The sequence below is a fragment of the Camelus ferus genome, chromosome 6, assembly GCF_009834535.1.
Source record: "Camelus ferus isolate YT-003-E chromosome 6, BCGSAC_Cfer_1.0, whole genome shotgun sequence".
Taxonomy (NCBI): domain Eukaryota; kingdom Metazoa; phylum Chordata; class Mammalia; order Artiodactyla; family Camelidae; genus Camelus; species Camelus ferus.
Window position 1 is genome coordinate 31,088,352 of NC_045701.1, and position 19,258 is coordinate 31,107,609.

At 45.1% G+C, this 19,258-nt stretch overlaps 2 gene segments (V, D, J or C); both read left to right on the forward strand.

The window, feature by feature from the left end:
* Positions 1-6,703: 6,703 nt before the first annotated feature.
* Positions 6,704-8,067, forward strand: LOC102523813. The segment is given in 3 exon segments: positions 6,704-6,840; positions 6,973-7,271; positions 7,930-8,067. Coding segments are annotated over 3 exon segments (483 nt in total).
* Positions 8,068-12,205: 4,138 nt separating this feature from the next.
* LOC102524071 lies at positions 12,206-19,129 on the forward strand. The segment is given in 3 exon segments: positions 12,206-12,444; positions 12,577-12,921; positions 19,097-19,129. Coding segments are annotated over 3 exon segments (405 nt in total).
* Positions 19,130-19,258: the final 129 nt, after the last annotated feature.

Here is a 19,258-nt window from a genome sequence, read left to right on the forward strand (position 1 = left end):
TTTTGAGAAATACCGAGTTCCCTGTTATTCAGACCCTAGATACGCCCCTTGAAGAAGCTGGCTATATACCAGGGGCTTAAGACATTTGTTTACACAGAGGTTACACTTCATAAAAAGATAATGGTACCCACCATACACACCCACACTTTCATTGGTTCATTTTCTTCAGATATTTTTAAGCATCTGCTATGAACCAGGATTCTGTGTATTTTGAGAAACTGGCTGCTGAGACTAACAAGATTACTTCCTGATTTCAGGAGCACCAAGCCTAGTCTGGAAAACAGCACACAAATGATGCTGATATGATGTAGAAATGACAGAGAGAGATATGTACACAGAGTATGGTGGGAAAAGAGAGGGGCACCAACTCAGCCTGAAGAACCGGATGAGCAGTTTCACGTGGACGCGGCAAGTACACTGGCTCTTAAAGAATAAACAGAAGTTGCCTAGGCAAAGGCAGGGGCAGAGGGAGAACATTCTAAGCAGAGGGGCTCATGCCCTGGCTCCAGGGAACAGGTGAGGGAATGTGACAGGAAGAGATCTCAGATTACACTCTTTTTTCACTCGCTCTACACCCTAAGATGCCTAAAATTAGCCTAATACCCTCTGTAAACAGACCTCAGATGCTGGGGCTGGAGAGCTTTAAGGAAACCACGTTGCCTTGCATCTTAGAGCCAGAGGAATGACCTGCTGTTTCAGCATCAGTCACCACTGTGAAGTTTACAGAAGCTGTTTGGTGCTTACTTCCCGGAACTCTACCCATCACAGCAGATACCTATTTCCCTTTTATGAACTCAGCTTAAGCTCCACTCCAGGGTAAGTATCAAATTCAGAGGTAAAGCAGGCTGCAGGGACAGAGGGGAAACCACAAGAGGGCGCTCTCCCTTTCCTTGGTGCTTTGACACGAAATCAATTTCCCTCTCTGAGCACAGCTCTCTTTTTCACAGCCTGTGGCATGATCTTGTAGAGCAGTTTGTCTTACTTAACACATGAGCCAAGATTTTCTAGAAGATTCCACCAAAGGATCAAGAAACTAGTGGAATAGTTCTCCCAGCTTTAGTGAACCTTCCGCTGCTTCACTGTAAGCCATGCTCTCTGCTTCCTGCTCAGGACTTGTGATCTTGCTGATACTGAGTGAGTAGCATTTATTTAAAATTTCTAAGATGTTCTATTCGTTGGTTTTAGGATGATGTCTAACACCCATCAAGCTGGAGACTTCCCCTCTTGCATTGCCAGTATAACACAGTCTTTTGTTTTGTTGTTGTTGTTGTTGTTGTTGTTGTTGTTGTTGTTGTTGTTGTTAGGAAGGACCAGTGAAGACATAGTCAATATAACATAGTCTTTAATTTTTTTTTTTTAAAGGAGGGACCAGTGGAGACACGGTGACCCAGACAGAAGACCCTGTTATCCTCCCCGAGGGAGCATTTCTGACTCTGAATTGCACTTACGAGACTAGCTATTCAGCTTTCCTTTTCTGGTATGTCCAGTATCTAAACAAAGAGCCTGAGCTCCTCCTGAAAAGCTCATCAGAAAATCAGAAGGTGGTCCGTGGAGGTTTTCAGGCCACTCTTGTTAAGAGTAGCAGGACCTTCCACCTGCAGAAACCGTCTGTGCAGACGTCAGACTCGGCCGTGTACTACTGTGCTCTGAGAGACACAGTGAGAGGGGCTGCAGGGGGAGCTGAGCACAAACCCAGAGGCGCAGGTGGGATCTGGCTGTGGGCGGCCCTGGGAGGGGCTGTTATTTTCTCTCTCCAGTGTTCTGTGTGCTGCAGGCATCCTCTGTCCTGCCAGCTGTGACGCTCAGAGCCAAGAACCTTGGAAAGCCTGGATTGCTCTACAGAGAGGAATTGGGGAAGGAAGAGTATAAGGAGGAATCTAAGAGCTCTTCTCCAAAAATGCCTGTTTCACTCCAGCCTGTTTCCCCCAGATGGCACAGAATTCCTGGGAGGTGACACTAACTGTCAGTGACAGCTGGTTTGGTATGTGCTGAAATATTCCACAACCTGTTAATGAAAGTTCCCAGGGCACATAGTTCACGGACCAATTGTATGACAATGTAACAGTAATAGCAAGAAGCCCCAGGGATCAGGAAGAGAGCAGAGGGATGTTGGACATCACACACACTCAACACATTGAAGTCACTGTTCTATGGAGCTGGAGAGCTGGAGAGGAAGGAGGAGGACAGAGGAAAGGAGGAGGGAGGGGAGAACAAGGACAAACTCATAAGTAAAATGGTTTTTACTTGAATTTGATGTTTTTTTCTCAAGACATCACACACTTCCTCTACTTGGCCTGACAGAATCAGCACATGTAGAAGGTGCCCACTGGCAAGCACGAGGGAGAACTGAACTCTGAGTAGCTGGCTGACCCTCCGGAGGGCACAGCTCCTCCTGTCAAGCTCTAAGGAAGGCTGAGAGTCAGATGTTCTAGTCAGAGGGATGCCCAGCATCCTTGTAAAACGAAGGTGATTCGTGTGGCCCTAGAGAAACCAACAGCATTGTGACTGGGGAGATCCTTTCAGTGTGAGAGAGTTCTATCTGGAGCAGGGTTGCAAAAGCAAAGGTCATGGGTGCCAAGAACAGAGTGAAAATGATTGTGGTTGTCCAAGCTCCTTTTTTTTTTTTTTTAATTTGCAAACCCTAAGTGATACTGGGTCTCCATTCCAGGGATGTAAAAGAAACTGTTGTTATAAAATCAAGCCCTCTCCCAAGGAGAGGGTCGAGAAAGCTCACCAAAGACTGCAGCTTATTCCCTGAGCCCCATCTGAGGCAGGCTGCAAGCTCAGCAAACATGGACAGGCAGATACACAGAAGCTGTGGTAAAGGGAGCTTCTGGGTAGGGGGCTGGGGACACGAACTTGTCACCACCAGCAGGACAGGTGAGGGCTATTCCAGCCCCTGTGAGTAAGGCAATGGACCGAGGCCACCAGCTCCAGCCCTGCTGCTTCTTCACAATTCTTCCTCTTTAGGGGCTCCCCCAAATTAGTGAGCCTCATACTCCACGACAGACAGTCTTGGTCTTGTGCATGGTATCTCTGCTGCAAAGTTCTTCCAAAGTATTGCCGGGTAGAGTTTGACTTAAATAAACTACAGCAAAGTTCTAAAAACTTTAAAAGAGAGATACATAAATAAAAAGCTACGGCTCACTCCAGGTTCCTGAGTCACTTAGGTTACACAGCTTCTAATATGGATGCGAACAACTGTATTTTTTTAAAAGAAGGAATGTATCCTAAAGAAGGAATGAAAGTAAACATTAGGTACGAACTTCCCCCCATCCTGCTTCACTTCACTACATGTATCAGTTGCCTTTTCTCTGTCCTCAGTGCCTCCTGTCCACCACCTACATCCTCTGCTGTGTTTGCCCTCATTCCCACCTTCTTCCAGACAATGTGATTCAGGTTCAGCAGCCTAGTGCCCTGACATGTCATCTTTAAAAGCCATTCCACTTGATTTCATAGTAAAAGAGTCCCTTTTTTGATGAAAAGCGAAACTTCCCCTCAGAGTCAGATGTCCTTGGAGGTGAAGAGTCAGTGTCAAATCTGTGCTCTCCTCTGAGGTGGGGTGGAAGCCCCTCGGTTCACACCATCGTTCTTCTGTGACTCCATCATCCTCAGCATTTCCAAATGGAGAGACAAGATTAGCTGCACTCAAAATTGCAACTCAATCAAACAACTTCCTGAAGAAGTAGCATCAGTTTTGTCTCTGGTTTACCCCATATAAGAAGGCACTGCTCTGTAGATGCAGCCACCAATTACAGGAGGTACAAAGGACAGGGAACTCAGCAAACTCATCAGAAATATGCAATGAGCCGAGTCCATAGTGTGGAAAACTCTACAGGACAAAACTGATTATTTTTCAACTATAAGCACAATGAATAAATGGGAGTGAGGGGCCCATAGACATGAAGAGGCTTAAGTAGCTTATCAGTCATTCACAGTATGTGGCCTGTAGGTGGATTTGAATCAAATAAATGAAGATAATTGACATTTGAATATGTTGGATACTGGATAATATCAAGGAATTCATATTACATTTGAGTATGATGATAGCTGTGTTTTGAAAAATGAACACTTAGAGATATACCCTAAAATAACCAATGAGAAAATAATATGCTAGCTGGGATTTTTAAAAATGTGTGATGAGGAAGTGTAGGTTGGGTATAAATGATAATTGACACTTGAATATGTTGGATACTGGATAATATCAAGGAATTCATATTACATTTGAGTGTGATGATAGCTGTGTTTTGAAAAATGAACACTTAGAGATATACCCTAAAATAACCAATGAGAAAATAATATGCTAGCTGGGATTTTTAAAAATGTGTGATGAGGAAGTATAGGTTGGGTATAAATGATACAATCCAACATGAATTACTAATTACTGCAACTGGACAGTGAGTTCCTGGGGCTTCACTGTTCTGTCCTGTACACTTTTTGTAGACACTTGAAATTATCTTTAATAAAAGTGAACAGTTGAAATTGGCTAGATTCCACCCTGTCTTCTGCGCTGCAGCGGGACTTTGGAAGCATCTCTGACTGTCTGTGCCTCAGCTTCCTGGTGTGCACAGTGGTCATAATAGGACCTAACTCGTGGAGGTATGAATAAAACAAAAGAAAATGATTTACATCTCTACATATTTTAAATTATTATAAACAAATTATATGTAAACACACAGGTGTTTTTACATATAAATTAAATAAAAATTTAACACAAGTATTGAGCATTACATCTTGACACAGCAGGGAGTCAATCCATGATAACCATTATTAATAGAAAAAGACAGAGTTGCTTCCAGAACCTACATCAGATTTTCGATCATGTCCTCTTTTTATAACACAAGCTGCCCCTTTACTAGTTTTTCAAGAAGAGAACCAAGGTTCACTGAAGAGACAGGGACATCTGGTCATTGCTTGAAGGTCACCCTGCGGGTCCAGATGTCTTGTGGTCAATGTCCCCATTCACAGAGCCCCTGCCCAGACAAGCCCCAGGCCCCGACAGAGAAGAGCAGGTGACTGATGGTCAACATAAAATGCTCTTCTCGGGGCCCAGGCAGGGCCACGATAATCCCCCTGACTAGATAATTTAAGCTGTATTTTTCATATTAGCTGACAGGCGAGAACAATGTTCTGACTTCTTAAAATAATACAATCATACTTTGCATAAAGTAAACCCAGTCCTAGAGAAATAACAAGCTATGAAAATGTCCCTGTTAAACCTTCTGTTGGTTTTGTTTCACGAGCACAAATGATTATACAGGAAACCAGACAAACAAACTGGCAGACACTGAGCAAACAGTGCTTTCCATTGAAATGCCTGAATCCCCTAATCAAACACATAAACAGGAGACAAATCAATATCTTACATGTGCCTCTGGAGTGAAGAGAGGTTGGTTAATGTTATTAAGCTTCTAACCCTGACTTTCTGAAAGAAAAGACTCAGTTGGATTAAAACAAAGATGTGACAAGAAGTTAAGAAAAAAAAAACTCAATATGTTATAATAATCTTTAATGAAAAATAATAAGAAAATGAATGTATGTATGTATATGCATGACTGGGACATTGTGCTGTACACCAGAAATTGACACAAAGTAATTGACAATATTTCAATTCTAAAAATGCTGGTGTTCTTGAACCAATACCTAAGTAAGGTCACCTCTCCCTCCTAAGGCTAAACATGTAAGACTGCTGTCACCCAAGTGTGGTCCAGGGAGCCCTAAGGAGCCCCTGTCAGGGAGGTTTACTGAGCTCAGTGAGTGTCCTCTCTTGTGTTGCAGATTAGCACTCAGCCCAGGATTCAAAGTGACCCCCTGCCATTATCTCTCTTTCTGTACACATCCCTCCTCCCTGGTCCCCTGGTCCACACATTCGAGGTGCTTCAGGATCCCCCAACTGTACTCTGTGTCAATCCCACAGGGAGATGGCTGGGCTCTTTTTGATAAATCCCTCCTGCACTGGTGCCTAGAACCTGCTTTGGTGAAGGTGACTGGGCAATGTCAGGGCTCACATCACCTATTTCCCTTATTTTTATCCTTATCTCTGTTATCCAATGTCCAAAACTGATTTCATTTAACTTGTCCAATTTTCTACTTGCAGGATGAACTCTGTCTTTATTAGAGAAAAAAAAGTCATAGTTTTTTTTTAAACTGTATTTTACCAATGCGTCAGTCCATGATTATGAGGGGTGGGGAACCCTGAACATTCAACTAGAGATTATTTGAAAAATATGTTAGATGATGTTTGTGACATATTGATTGAGTCCTGGGGGATGGTTAGAGCTAATTCAGGTAAAGGACTAGAGCAGAATAGGGCACACTTTCTAGGCAGAGAGAGCCTTCTCTGACCCATGAAATCTATGGAAACATATGCAAGGAAGAGTCCCCAGACTGTTCCATTTGAAGTTGTGCCTGAGATTACTTGGGAAGCTATAGAGGTACCATGCAGAATTTTGGAAGTAATAATTGACTATGCCCCAAGCATACCTGTGTTTAGGGCTCTCTTCTCAGGCTCCTGTCTCATTACCCTTTATCATCTCCAGCTATTATCAGGAGGAGGTCAGACCTGGCTGTGGTGCAATTTGTTGGAGGACCTCCGGGGGGCGGGCTTCCTTCAGCCGTGGTTCATGTTTGCATTCAGGCGCTGGTTTGACTTGCCTGCCTCTGCAGCCACAAGACACAGGACTTGCTGTGCAGAAAGGGTTCCTGAGTGAGGAGTTTCTGTAACATCCAGTTGGAGACTAGAGCTGTTAGATTTGCTGTATTCCAGGGAGCAAGGATCATTTTCCGCTTACAACATGCTTTCTGTCTCTCACCTACTTCTTGTGATCTTCTTATTATATAGTAAGTAACACCTTACCGTAAATGTTAATGATTTTTTATTTTCCTATAATCCTAGTTAACTTTTAGTTTTCTTGTCTGCCTCAAAACCCTCCTCCTGTGCATTTCTAACATAACAAGGTGATTCTCTTTTAGGGGGAACCAGTGGAGACTCAGTGACCCAGACTGAAGTCCCAGTCACTCTCTCAGAGCGGGAGCTTTTGATGCTGAACTGCACTTACCAGACCACTGATTCAGATCCCTACCTTTTCTGGTATGTGCAGTATGTCAACAAAGCTCCTCAGCTCCTCCTGAAGGGCTCAACTGCAAACCCGAGGCCTGAGCATCAGGGTTTTCAGGCCACTCTTGTTAAGAGTAACAGGACCTTCCACCTGCAGAAACCGTCCGTGCAGATGTCAGACTCGGCCGTGTACTACTGTGCTCTGAGAGACACAGTGAGAGGGGCTGCAGGGGGAGCTGAGCACAATCCCAGAGGCGCAGGTGGGGTCTGGCTGTGGGCGGGCCTGGGAGGGGCTGCTATTTTCTCTCTCCATTGTTCTGTGTGCTGGAGGCACCCTCAGTGTCCTGCCAGCTGTGATGCTCAGAGGCAAGAACCTTGGAAGGCTGGGATTGCTCTACAGAGAGGAACTGGGGGAAGAACAGTGGAAACAGGAACCTAAGAGCTCTTCTCCAGGAATACGTGTTTTCAGCCCACCCTCTTTCCCCGGGAAGGCACATAGCTCCGGGGAGGTTTCGCTAACTCTGATCAATGACAGTTCAGTTGTTCTTGCTGAAATATTTCACAACCTGTTAATGGAAGTTCCCAGGGCACATTGTTCATGCACAAATGTGTAACTGGAGGCTAGTCTCTTGTTTACACCACTCAGAGCAGGATTGTGGGTCTTGCTGAGTTTCACCTTCAGACACTCCAATTTCAGTGACTTTATTCTCTCTTCCCTTGACTTTTCCTTCCCTCGTGGTTGCTCCAGAAATGCAGCTGCCTAAGTCGGTTCAGTGAGAGGAGCGTCCTGACAAGCTGTTTGTTCTGTCAGGGGCGCTGCGGGTCAGAGCAGCCTCAGCAGCAAGCACTGCGCACGCGGTGTGTCTTGCTAGCACGGGGCTGACACGTGTCCACCATCTTCCCGTCGTCACAGCAGCTCTTTACAGACACTAAATAATGATCCCAATTCTGGACTGGAGGATCTGGGCTATGAGAAAGCCTGGACCCTGCACCTGGCCCTGACTGTGTAACCTGCGTATTATTTTTATCATGGCATTTATGCCAGGGAGCCTTCTGAAGTGGGTCCGATTCAGTGACCAAGGAAACATTCAGCTGTCTGTTTATAAAAGGAGGAGGCCACTTGGACTCTTGTTCACTGGGAACCCAAATGTAAAAAGTCCCCAGTTTCTCCACACCAAACAAGCACAAAACAGAGACATGACCATATTTTTCAAATACAAAAAAAAAAAAAAAAAAAAAGAAACCAACAAAACCTTGATGTGGCAAGTATGTCTGCTCACTGAGAGCGCAGGACTCAGCACTTTCTGTTCTGCTCTAGTATAAGTTAATTAAAACAAATTCTTCTTACACAATTAGTCAATACAGGTGTGATGTCAATACAATGTGGAAGTTTCTAGGCACGTGAATAATTTGTGCCAAAACAAAACCTAGGGGCACGTTTCTCACTATTTAAAAAGCCTTAACTCTAGTGTTAGCAGGATGGATTTTAGTGGCTTCAAGATCTTCTAGGGTTTTCAAGTCAAAGCTGAGAGTGAGGATAAAAAGAAAGCAGGGCTGTCTCCACCTTTGCCTTAAACAGACTGATTTACTAAGAGCAGTAACCTTTAAAATCTTGATGGACCTGGTCTTACTGGAAATGTGTGTTCTCATGGACTGGTAACTAGGGCAGTGAGACCCGGCTCCCCAGCACTGACGGATGCGGAGTTTACTGACTATGATCGAAGAACAGACACCAGCGGAGATTGAAGTCTGCTGGTATTATTTCTTTTATGCTTCTGAGAAATTTTTATTTTATTTTTTCTGTAAATGGTAAATATTTTAGTTTGATTTTGATAATCCAGATAAATAGCTAGCTCAGTTAACTTCCTCAACTTTGGGGAATTTTTGTTCAAGTTATGGTACTAAATTCCTGTCTTAGACACTTGAGTGGTCAATGCCTTATATTAGTAACTGATGTAATTCCAAGGTTGGCGCTCCTTAGAAATCTGACTGTTTCCCAGTGCCCAGAAACTTGAGTTTTGGTTTTTTTTTTGTTTTTGACGTATAGTCAGTTACAATGTGTCAGTCTCTGGTGTACATGCTGGTATTTTTAATAGGATTTCTCTTGCTTTTAATAATTCTTTGGTTCCAAAAGTATATATTTTTAGGGTTTTCCTTACCCCAATTTCCACCAATAATTAATAGATGCTGTCTGGAAGAGGAGGGGATATTTCAAAATTACATATATTGACTTTTGACAAGAATTCTTGTATTTAGGCACTAAGTAGAATTTTCTGAATTTGGTGTTGCTTACAGACACCCACAGCTAATTTGTGTACACACATAAGTGTATTTTTCCCTACCGTTGATGCCTTGGCATATCCTTGGCAGTTTTGTGACTCAAGAGGCATGATATGAAATCATTCGTTAACAACAACCATTTTGCTGATGAGTTTATCCTTGTGCCCTTCCCTCTGCTTTTTTTCTCTCCTGTCCAGCTACACAGAACAGTACCTTCCATGTGCTGAGTGTATGTTGCACTTAAGTGGAGGCTACTAACCTGTTTGAAGGGTATCTAAGCACTTTTCGATCTATCTGAAATATGATTGGTTGAGGAATTAATTTCCCATGGGTGAGATAATTATTCGTGAGGAGAATATTCTCATTTCATATTCAGTTTAAATGCAAGCTGCCTTGGAGTGGGGGAAGCTTTTCACCTACTCCAAGAAACTAGGGGAGAGTGTCACTCATTCTCAAAGCAGGAAGCATCTCAACATTCGTCTTCTCATTAGCAAGGTTGTGGTGCCTTTTTGGTCACTGATCTGTGTCTCTGCTAAAGTCCTGCCCATCACAGAGTATCCTCTCTGCATCTCTGAAGGCTCGACTCTTGTCTACACCTCTTGGGACCATGCCTTCTGGAAGCACAATGTGGGGCACAGCAGCGAGAAGAGACATCTGTTTTCCTGCTGGTTGTAGGAGATGTAGCTGAGACACCAGATCATTGTCATTTCATCATTTATAGGCACAACTGTTAAAATGCAGATTTTAATAGTTGTAGCAATTTAATGGTTACAATAGTTCTGAAGAACGTAGTCACCATCCTTACCTAACAACGCATTGTCTGTACACCCAATCTGAAAGTAAAGGCTGCCTTCTGAACTCCTATACACTGGGTTTTGGACACCTGAGCATTCGGGGTTAAACATCTTGATAAAAAGGCCTAAGAAGGGGAGAGGGAGATGGAAGAACAAGAAACATAAACACTGGAAATAAGACATTCGAGGAGGTTTTATTCGCCCAGTGATATCCATCAGTTCTCCTTTTCTAACGTGACCCTCATTCCACGTGCCTGGGCCCTGACTGCTACATGCAGGCAGGAGAATTTGTTTTATTTACCTGCTCCTCACACGACTGAAAGGAATTTGAGATAAGAATCACATCTTGTTTTCCTTTATGTGTTATTGACAGAGGATCACACACCGTGGGTAACTCTGTACGTTTCCAGAACAAACGCTTGCGCTTAGGGATTCCTGAACTTGCACAGCAGTGTGAGAGCAGCTGGGCGATCTGCTGAGCCAGGGAGTCTTGTCAGCCTGATAACTCTGCTCAAGACCCTAATTTGAGTAAGAGCTAAAATAAAGTTCTTACCTGGTGAGAAGTCTTTGTAGGTGAATATCTATCCTTTGAAAAATATGATTCTTGTGTTCAACTGACTTAGAGCCAATGTTACTAGATTCACAGCACTGCCCTGAGAGCCTCTGCAGGGGAGCGTCACAGCTGTCGGCCCCAACAGCGTCCCCGTGCCTTAAAATAGTTTCTGTGAGCAGGGTACAGTGTTTGGACTTCCGTAATACAATCACAATTTGCATGAACTAAACACAATCTTGGAGAATTAACAGGCTATGAAGATGACCCTGTTAAATCTTCTGCGGGTTTTGTTTCTCTAGCATAAATAATTTCACTGGCAACTAGACAAACATGCTGACAGGCAATGAGTAACCAGTGCTTTCCCTCGAGCTTCCTGAATTCTCTAATAAACAAAAAAATAGGAGACTGATCACGCACACACACGCCCCTCGAGTGAAGGGCGCCTGGCTAATACTATTAAGCACCTAAACCTGACTTTCTAAAAGAAAATACTCAGTTGGATTAAAACAAGGATGTGACAAGAAGTTAAAAGATGGTGTTTCATGAACCAAGTTACGTAAGCAAGGTCACCTGTCCCTCCTAAGGCGAAACGTGTAAGCCTGCTGTCACCCAAGTGTGGTCCAGGGAGCCCCGAGGAGCCCCTGTCAGGGAGGTTTACTGAACTCAGTGAGTGGTCTCTACTTATGCTGCAGATCAGCACTCAGCCAGAGATTCAGAATGACCCCCCTGCAATTATCTCTCTCTCTGTACACATCCCTCCTCCCTGGTCCCCTGGTCCACACATTCGAGGTGCTTCGGGATCCCCAAACTGTACTCTGTGTCAATCCCACAGGGAGATGGCTGGGCTCTTTTTGGTAAGTCCCTCCTGCACTGGTGCCTAGAAACTGCTTCCATGGAGAAAGCGGAGCAATGTCACGACTCACCTCATCTGTTTTCCTTATCTCTGTGCTTTTCTGTGAAGTCCAGTGTCCAAAAATGGTTTCATTGATTTTGTCCAGTTTTCTCGTTGGAAGCTCAGCTCTGTGTCAGTGAAATGTAAGTCAGAGTAATTTATTATTATTGTATCTTACAAATGTATCACTCCTTGATGTTGGGGGACAAAGCCCATATCATTTAACCAGAGAGTATTTGAGAACTGCAGTAGATCCCGTTTCCTCCATGACATGTTGATTGGGACCTGGGAGATGAGTAGAACTAATTCAGGTAAAGGATGAGAACAGAGTACCGAGGAATTCCTAGGCAGAGGGAGACTTCCCTGACCATGGGGAACCGTGGAGAAATATGCAAGGAAGAGACCCCAGACTATTCCACTTGAAGTTGTGCCTGAGATTATTTGGGAAGCTATAGATACCTGCACCGTGTAGAAAATAATTGAAATAATTGAGTATTGCCCGAAGCATTGTCTAGGGCTCTATTCTTAGGGTCCTGGCTGATTCCCCGTTATCATCTCTCCAGCTGTTAGGAGGAGATCAGACCTGCTGTGGTGCAGTTTGTCGGAGGACCACCAGAGGGCGGGCTTCCTTCAGACGTGGTTCATGTTTGCCTTCAGGCGCTGGTTCGACTTGCCTGCCTCTGAGGCCACAAGACAGATGACTCGCTGTGCAGAGAGGGGCTCTCACTTTCTGAGTGAGGAGTTTCTATAACATCCAGTTGGAGACTAGAGCTGTTAGATTTGCTGTATTCCGGGGAGCAAGGACAATTTTCCTCTGCCAACATGCTTTCTGCCACTCACCCAATTCTTCTGATCTTCTTATTATACAGTAAGTAACATTTTACTGTAAATGTTAATGATTTTTCATATTCTTATAATCATAGTTAACTTTTAGTTTACTTCTCTGGCAGAAAACCCTCCTTCTGTGCATTTCTAACATAACAAGGTGATTCTCTTTTAGGGGGAACCAGTGGAGACTCAGTGACCCAGACTGAAGTCCCAGTCACTCTCCCAGAGGAGGCACTTTTGATCCTGAACTGCACTTACCAGAGCACTTATTCAGATGCCTACCTTTTCTGGTATGTGCAGTATGTCAACAAAGCTCCTCAGCTCCTCCTGAAGGGCTCCGCTGCAAACCCGAGGCCCGAGCATCAAGGTTTTCAGGCAACTCTTGTTAAGAGTAACAGGACCTTCCACCTGCAGAAACCGTCCGTGCAGACGTCAGACTCGGCCGTGTACTACTGTGCTCTGAGCGACACAGTGAGAGGGGCTGCAGGGGGAGCTGAGCACAAACCCAGAGGCGCAGGTGGGGTCTGGCTGTGGGCGGGCCTGGGAGTGGCTGCTATTTTCTCTCTCCATTGTTCTGTGTGCTGGAGGCACCCTCAGTATCCTGCCAGCTGTGATGCTCAGAGCCAAGAATCTTGGAAAGCTGGGATTGCTCTACAGAGAGGAACTTGGGGAGGAAAACTGGAAAAAGAAACCTACACGATCTTTTCTAGAAATGCCTGCTTTCAGCCCACCCTCTTGCCCAGAGACGGCATAGGATTCCTGTGACGTGTCACTAACTCGGATCGGCAGTTCAGTTGGTAGATGCTGAAACATTTCACAACCTGTTAAAGAAACTTCCCCGGGTGCATTGTTCATGGACGCATGTGTGATCTTGAGACTAGTCCCTTGTTTATGCAACTCAGAGCAGGATTGTGTGTCTTGCTGAGTTTTACTGCAGACAATCCAAGTCAGGCTGCCAGCCCATCAAATACGGACAGGCGGATACCCAGAAGCTGCAGCAAAGGGAGCCTCTGGGGAGGGGGCTGGGGATACGAAATAGTCACCACCAGCAGGACAGGTGAGGGCTCTTCCAGCCCCTGTGGGTGGGGCAGCGGACCGGGGCCACCAGCTGCAGCCCTGCTGCTTCTTCACAATTCTTCCTCTTTAGGGGCTCCCCCGAATTAGTCACCCTCTTACCCCACAACTCAGAGCCTCTGCCCTTGCACAAGGTACCTCTGCTGCAAAGTTCTTCCAGTGTCCTCGGGTGGAGTTTAACTTAAATCAAATACAGCAAAGTTCTGCAACTTAAAATTAGAAATAGAGATAAATAAATAAAAATCTACTGCTCCCTCAAAGAACTCTTCTGGTTCCTGAATCACTTAGATGACACATTTATAATCTGGACCCAAACAACTGTATTCTTTTAAAGAAGGAATGCAAGTAGATATCAGGTACACGTTACGTGGGATACAAATGAGCTCAGCCCACCGCCATCCTGCTTCACTTCACTGCACGTATCAGTTGCCTTTTCTCTGCCCTGAGTGCATCCTGTCCACCACCGACATCCTCTGCTGTGTGTGCCCTCATCCCCACCTTCTCCAGACAATATGATTCAGGTTCAGCAGCCTAGTGCCCTTGACATGTCATCCTTAAAAATCAGGCCACTTTATTTCATGATAAAAGAGTCTTTTTCTTTAATAAAAAGTAAAATTTCCATCAGAGTCAGATGTCCTCGGGAGTGAACAGTTCAGTGTCAGATCTGTGCTCTCCTCTGAGGTGGGGTGGAAGCCCCTGCGCTCACACCATCGTTCTTCTGTGACTCCTTCATCCTCAGCATTTCCAAGCAGAGAGAGACAGATGAGCTGGACTCGAAATCGCAACTCAATCAAACAACTTCCTCAAGAAGTGGGACCAGCTTTGTCTCTGGTTTACCCGATGGAGGAAGGCACCGCTCTCTACATGCAGCTGCCAATTACAGGAGGCACAAAGGACGGGGACATAGTAAACGCGTCAGAAATATCCAATGAACCACGTCCACAGTGTGGAAAACTCTCCAGGACAAACTGATATTTTTCAACTATAAGAGCAAGGAATAAATGGGAATGAGGAGCCCGTAGACAAGAAGAGGCTTAATTAGCTTATCAGTCATTCACAGTATGTGGCCCTTCGGTGGAGGTGATTTAATGAAACTCAAGGAATTGACATTTGAACACGTGTTGGATACTGGACTTTAAGGAATTATTATTAATTTAAAGTGTGCTGATAGCTGTTTTTTTAAAAAAATAAAAACTTAGAGATATTCCCTAAAATAACCAAACACAAAACATTATGCTTCTTGGGAGTTAAAAACTTCAGCATGAGTAAATGTGGTGGGGGGTGCATGATACAAGGCTGGCCGTGAATTCATAACGGACACCACTGAGCCATAGGTCCCTGGGCTTCACTGTTCTGTCCTGCACACTTTTGTATATACTTGAAATCACATTTAATAAAATGAACAGTTGAGATTAGCTAGATTCCAATCCCGTCATGTCCACTGCAGCACGACTTTTGAAGCATTCTTTATCTGATCTGTGCCTCAGTTTCTTGGTGTGTAAAATGGTCATAGTAAAACTGACCTCATGGGGGTAAGAATTAAAGAAAATCATTTACATCTCTACATATTTCAAGTTATTATAAAATTAAATTGTATGTAAACACACACATGTGTTTTACATAAATAAAATACAATTTTAGCACAGGTACATGGCGTTGCATCTGACACAGCAGGGGCTCAGTCCATGATGAGCATTATTAGCATAAAAAGCAGAGTCGTTCCAGGACCTACATCAGATTTTCAGTCATGTCCTGTTTTTATAACATAACATAACATAACATAACATAATCTTTGATGTGTTTTTCAAGAAGAGAACCAAGGTTCACTGAAGAGACAGGGACATCTGGACATTGTTTGAAGGTGACCCCACGGGTCCAGATGCCCTGTGCTCAATGTCCCCATTCACAGAGCCCCTGCCCAGACAAGCCCCAGGCCCCGACAGAGAAGAGCAGGTGACTGATGGTCAACATAAAATGCTCTTCTCGGGGCCCAGGCAGGGCCACGATAATCCCCCTGACTAGATAATTTAAGCTGTAGTTTCCACATTTGCTGACAGACCAAAGAGGAAATGCTCTAAGAATTGATCAGTGTTCACAGCAGCCTTCAAACTGATTTGGTTTCAGCCTTGCACACTGTTGAAATAAACATTCAGCAAAATTCCACTTGTCAAGGTAAAAGCCGACGAAGGAATGGCCTTTTCCGCCGGAACAGACATACCACTAACAGCTAAGTTTCAAGTTGCTAAACCTCTCTAGGTTATGGAGGATTCTCTCTCCTCTTATGTAAAGGGTATGTAAACATTTTTCCAATACATCTGAAGTATGACTGACTGAGGCATTAATTCTCCCTGAGGTGAAGTGATTATTGGAGAAGACGAGATTCTCATGCTGTATCCAGTTTAAATGCCATCTGTCTTGGGAATGGGGTTAGCTTTTTCACCGGCTCCAAAAAACTAGGGGAAAGGGTCAGCCATCCTCAAAGCAGGAGGCATCTAAACGCCCCTCTTCTCATTAGCAAGGATGTGGTGCGTCTCTCATCTCCGCTCAAGTCCTGCCCACGCAGAGTGTCCTCTCTGCATCTCTGCAGCTCAACTCCTGTCTTCACCTCTTGGGACCGTACTTTCTGGGAGCACAGCGTGGGGCACAGCAGAGAGAGGAGACATCTGTTTTCCTGCTGGTTGTAGGACATGTAGCTGAGACACTGGATTATTGTCATTTCATAATTTATAGGCACAACTATTAAAATGCAGATTTTATTGGTTAGAATAGTTTAATAGTTTTAACAATCCTGGAGAATGTGGTCACCATCGTCACCTAGCGAGCCTTGTGTCTGACGCCTAAGAGAAGACGCCCCCCTCTCAGCTCACATTCTGGGCTCTCACATGCTTGGTTTTGGACACTGAGCATTAGGGGTTAAACATCTTACTAAACAGGCCTAAGAAAAGGAGAGGGAGTTGGAAGGACCACAGTAAATCTGAACACTGGAAACAAGTAATGCACGCGAGCAGGATTTATTCGCCTGGTGATAAATGCATCCGTTCTCTGTTCCCCATCTGGCCCCTCAGTCCGCAGGCCCGGGCCCTGACGAGGGGGAGCGTGGGCAGGAGCGAGGACTTGTTTTACTCACCGGCTCCTCACTCAGCTGAAGGCAGTTTGAGATAGGCCTCGTGTCCTGTCCTGCTTCATGTGTTACTGACAGAGCAGCACACCCCGTGGGTAACTCTGTACATTTCAAGAACGAACGCTTGCGCTTAGGGATTCCTGAGCTTGCACAGCAGTGTGAGAGCAGCTGGGCGATCTGCTGAGCCAGGGAGCCTTGTCAGCATGGTAACTCTGCTCAAGACCCTCATTTGAGTAAGAGCTAAAATAAAGTTCTTACCTGGTGAGAAGTCTTTGTAGGTGAATATCTATCCTTTGAAGAATATGATTCTTGTGTTCAACTGACTTAGTCACAGCCTTTGTTACTAGATTGACAGCACTGCCCTGAGAGCCTCTGCAGGGGGGCGTCACAGCTGTCGGCCCCAACAGCGTCCCCAAGCCTTAAAATGGCTTCTGTGAGCAGGGAGCAGTGTTTGGACTTCTTACTATCATATAATCATGCTTTGCATAAAGTAAATCCAATCCTAGAGAAATAAGCTATGAAAAATGACTCTTGTTAAATCTTCTGTTTTTTTTATTTCACTAGCACAGTTAATTACACAGGAAAGTAGACAAACAAGCTCACTGACACTGAGCAAACAGTGCTTTCCCCTGAGGCTCCTGAACTCCCTAATGAGCCAAATAAGCGGGAGGCAGAGCCTTGGCACACACAGGCCCCTGGAGTGAGAGAGCCTGGCTCATACTATTAAGCACCTAAAGCTGACTTTCTAAAAGAAAACACTCAGTCGGATTAAAACAAGGATGTGACAAGAAGCTAAAAGATGATGTTTCATGAACCAAGTTACCTAAGCAAGTTCACCCGTCCCTCCTGAGGCTAAATGTGTAAGGCTGCTGTCACCCAAGTGTGGTCCAGGGAGCCCCGAGGAGCCCCCGTCAGGGACGTTTACTGCGCTCAGTGAGTGTCCTCTCTTGTGCTGCAGATTAGCACTCAGCCCAGGATTCAAAGTGACCCCCCCTCACTATCTCTCTCTCTGTACACACCCCTCCTCCCTGGTCCCCTGGTCCACACATTCCAGGTGCTTCAGGATCCCCAGACACTGCCTGTCTCAATGCAGCAGTGCTTCAGCTCGGCTCCTTTTGGTGAATCCCTCCTGCACTGGCGCCTAGAACCTGCTTCTGCGAAGCAAAGCGCGCGATGTCAGAGCTCACCTCGTCTGTTTTCCCTTTTTTCCTGTGCTTTTCTGTGAAGTCCAACGTCCAAAAATGGTTTAATTCATTTTGTCCAGTTTTCTCGTTGGAAGGTGAACTCTGTCTTTATCAGTGATAAAGAATTCATAGTAATTAATCTTCATTGTATTGTACAAATATATCATCAGTCCATGATGGAGGGAAGATCCTGATCATCCAACCACAGATTACTTGAGAACTGCAGGAGGTCGTGTTTCCTCCACGACACGTGGACTGAGTCTTGCAGGATGAACAGAGCTAATTCAGGTGAAGGACGAAAACAATAGCGAGGACTTTCTAGGCAGAGGGACCATTCTCTGACCCATGGGATCCACGGAGACACATGCAAGGAAGAGTCCCCAGACTATTCCACTAGAAGTTGTGTCGGGGATTGCTGGGGAAGCTATAGATATCTGTGCCACATCTAAATGTTGGAAGTAATAACTGGATATTTCCCCAAGCATACTTTTATTTAGGGTTCTTAGCTTTGAGTCCTGTCTCATTCCCCTTTATCATTTCTTAAGCTATTGTAAGGAGGAGGAGATCAGATCAGACCTGGCTGTGTGCAATTTGTCGGAGGACCACCAGAGGGCGGGCTTCCTTCAGCCGCGGTTCCTGTTTGCCTTCAGGCGCTGGTTTGACTTGCCTGCCTCTGCGGCCACAAGACACATGACTTGCTGTGCAGAGAGGGGCTCTTGGTTTCTGAGTGAGAAGTTTCTATACCATCCAGCTGGAGACTAAACCTGTTAGATTTGCTGTATTCCGGGGAGCAAGGATCATTTTCTTCTGCCAACATGCTTTCTGCCCCTCACCCTGTTCTTCTCATCTTCTTACTATTCAGTAAGTAACATTTCATCTTAAACGTTAATCCTTGCTTTTAGTTTTCCTCTCTGGCAGGAAACTCTCCTCCTGTGCATTTCTAACATAACAAGGTGATTCTCCTTTAGGGGGAACCAGTGGAGACTCAGTGACCCAGACTGAAGTCCCAGTCACTCTCCCAGAGGAGGCGTCTGTGTTCCTGAACTGCATCTATCAGACCGCTGGTTCAAATCTCTATCTTTTCTGGTATGTGCAGTATGTCAACAAAGCTCCTCAGCTCCTCCTGAAGGGCTCAACTGCAAACCCGAGGCCCGAGCATCAGGGTTTTCAGGCCACTCTTGTTAAGAGTAACAGGACCTTCCACCTGCAGAAACCGTCCGTGCAGACGTCAGACTCGGCCGTGTACTACTGTGCTCTGAGCGACACAGTGAGAGGGGCTGCAGGGGGAGCTGAGCACAAACCCAGAGGCGCAGGTGGGCGGCAGTGAGTGGCCTTGGGAGGAAGAGGTACATTCTCCCATGGGTAGTTTTGAGTTTATTTAGAGGTTTTCAGGAAAATGAACGAAGCTCAGTTCTAAGTCCTAGAAACCTAGGAGGTGGGGGATTTCTCTCAGATTGGTTAGGTTGGATTTCAGT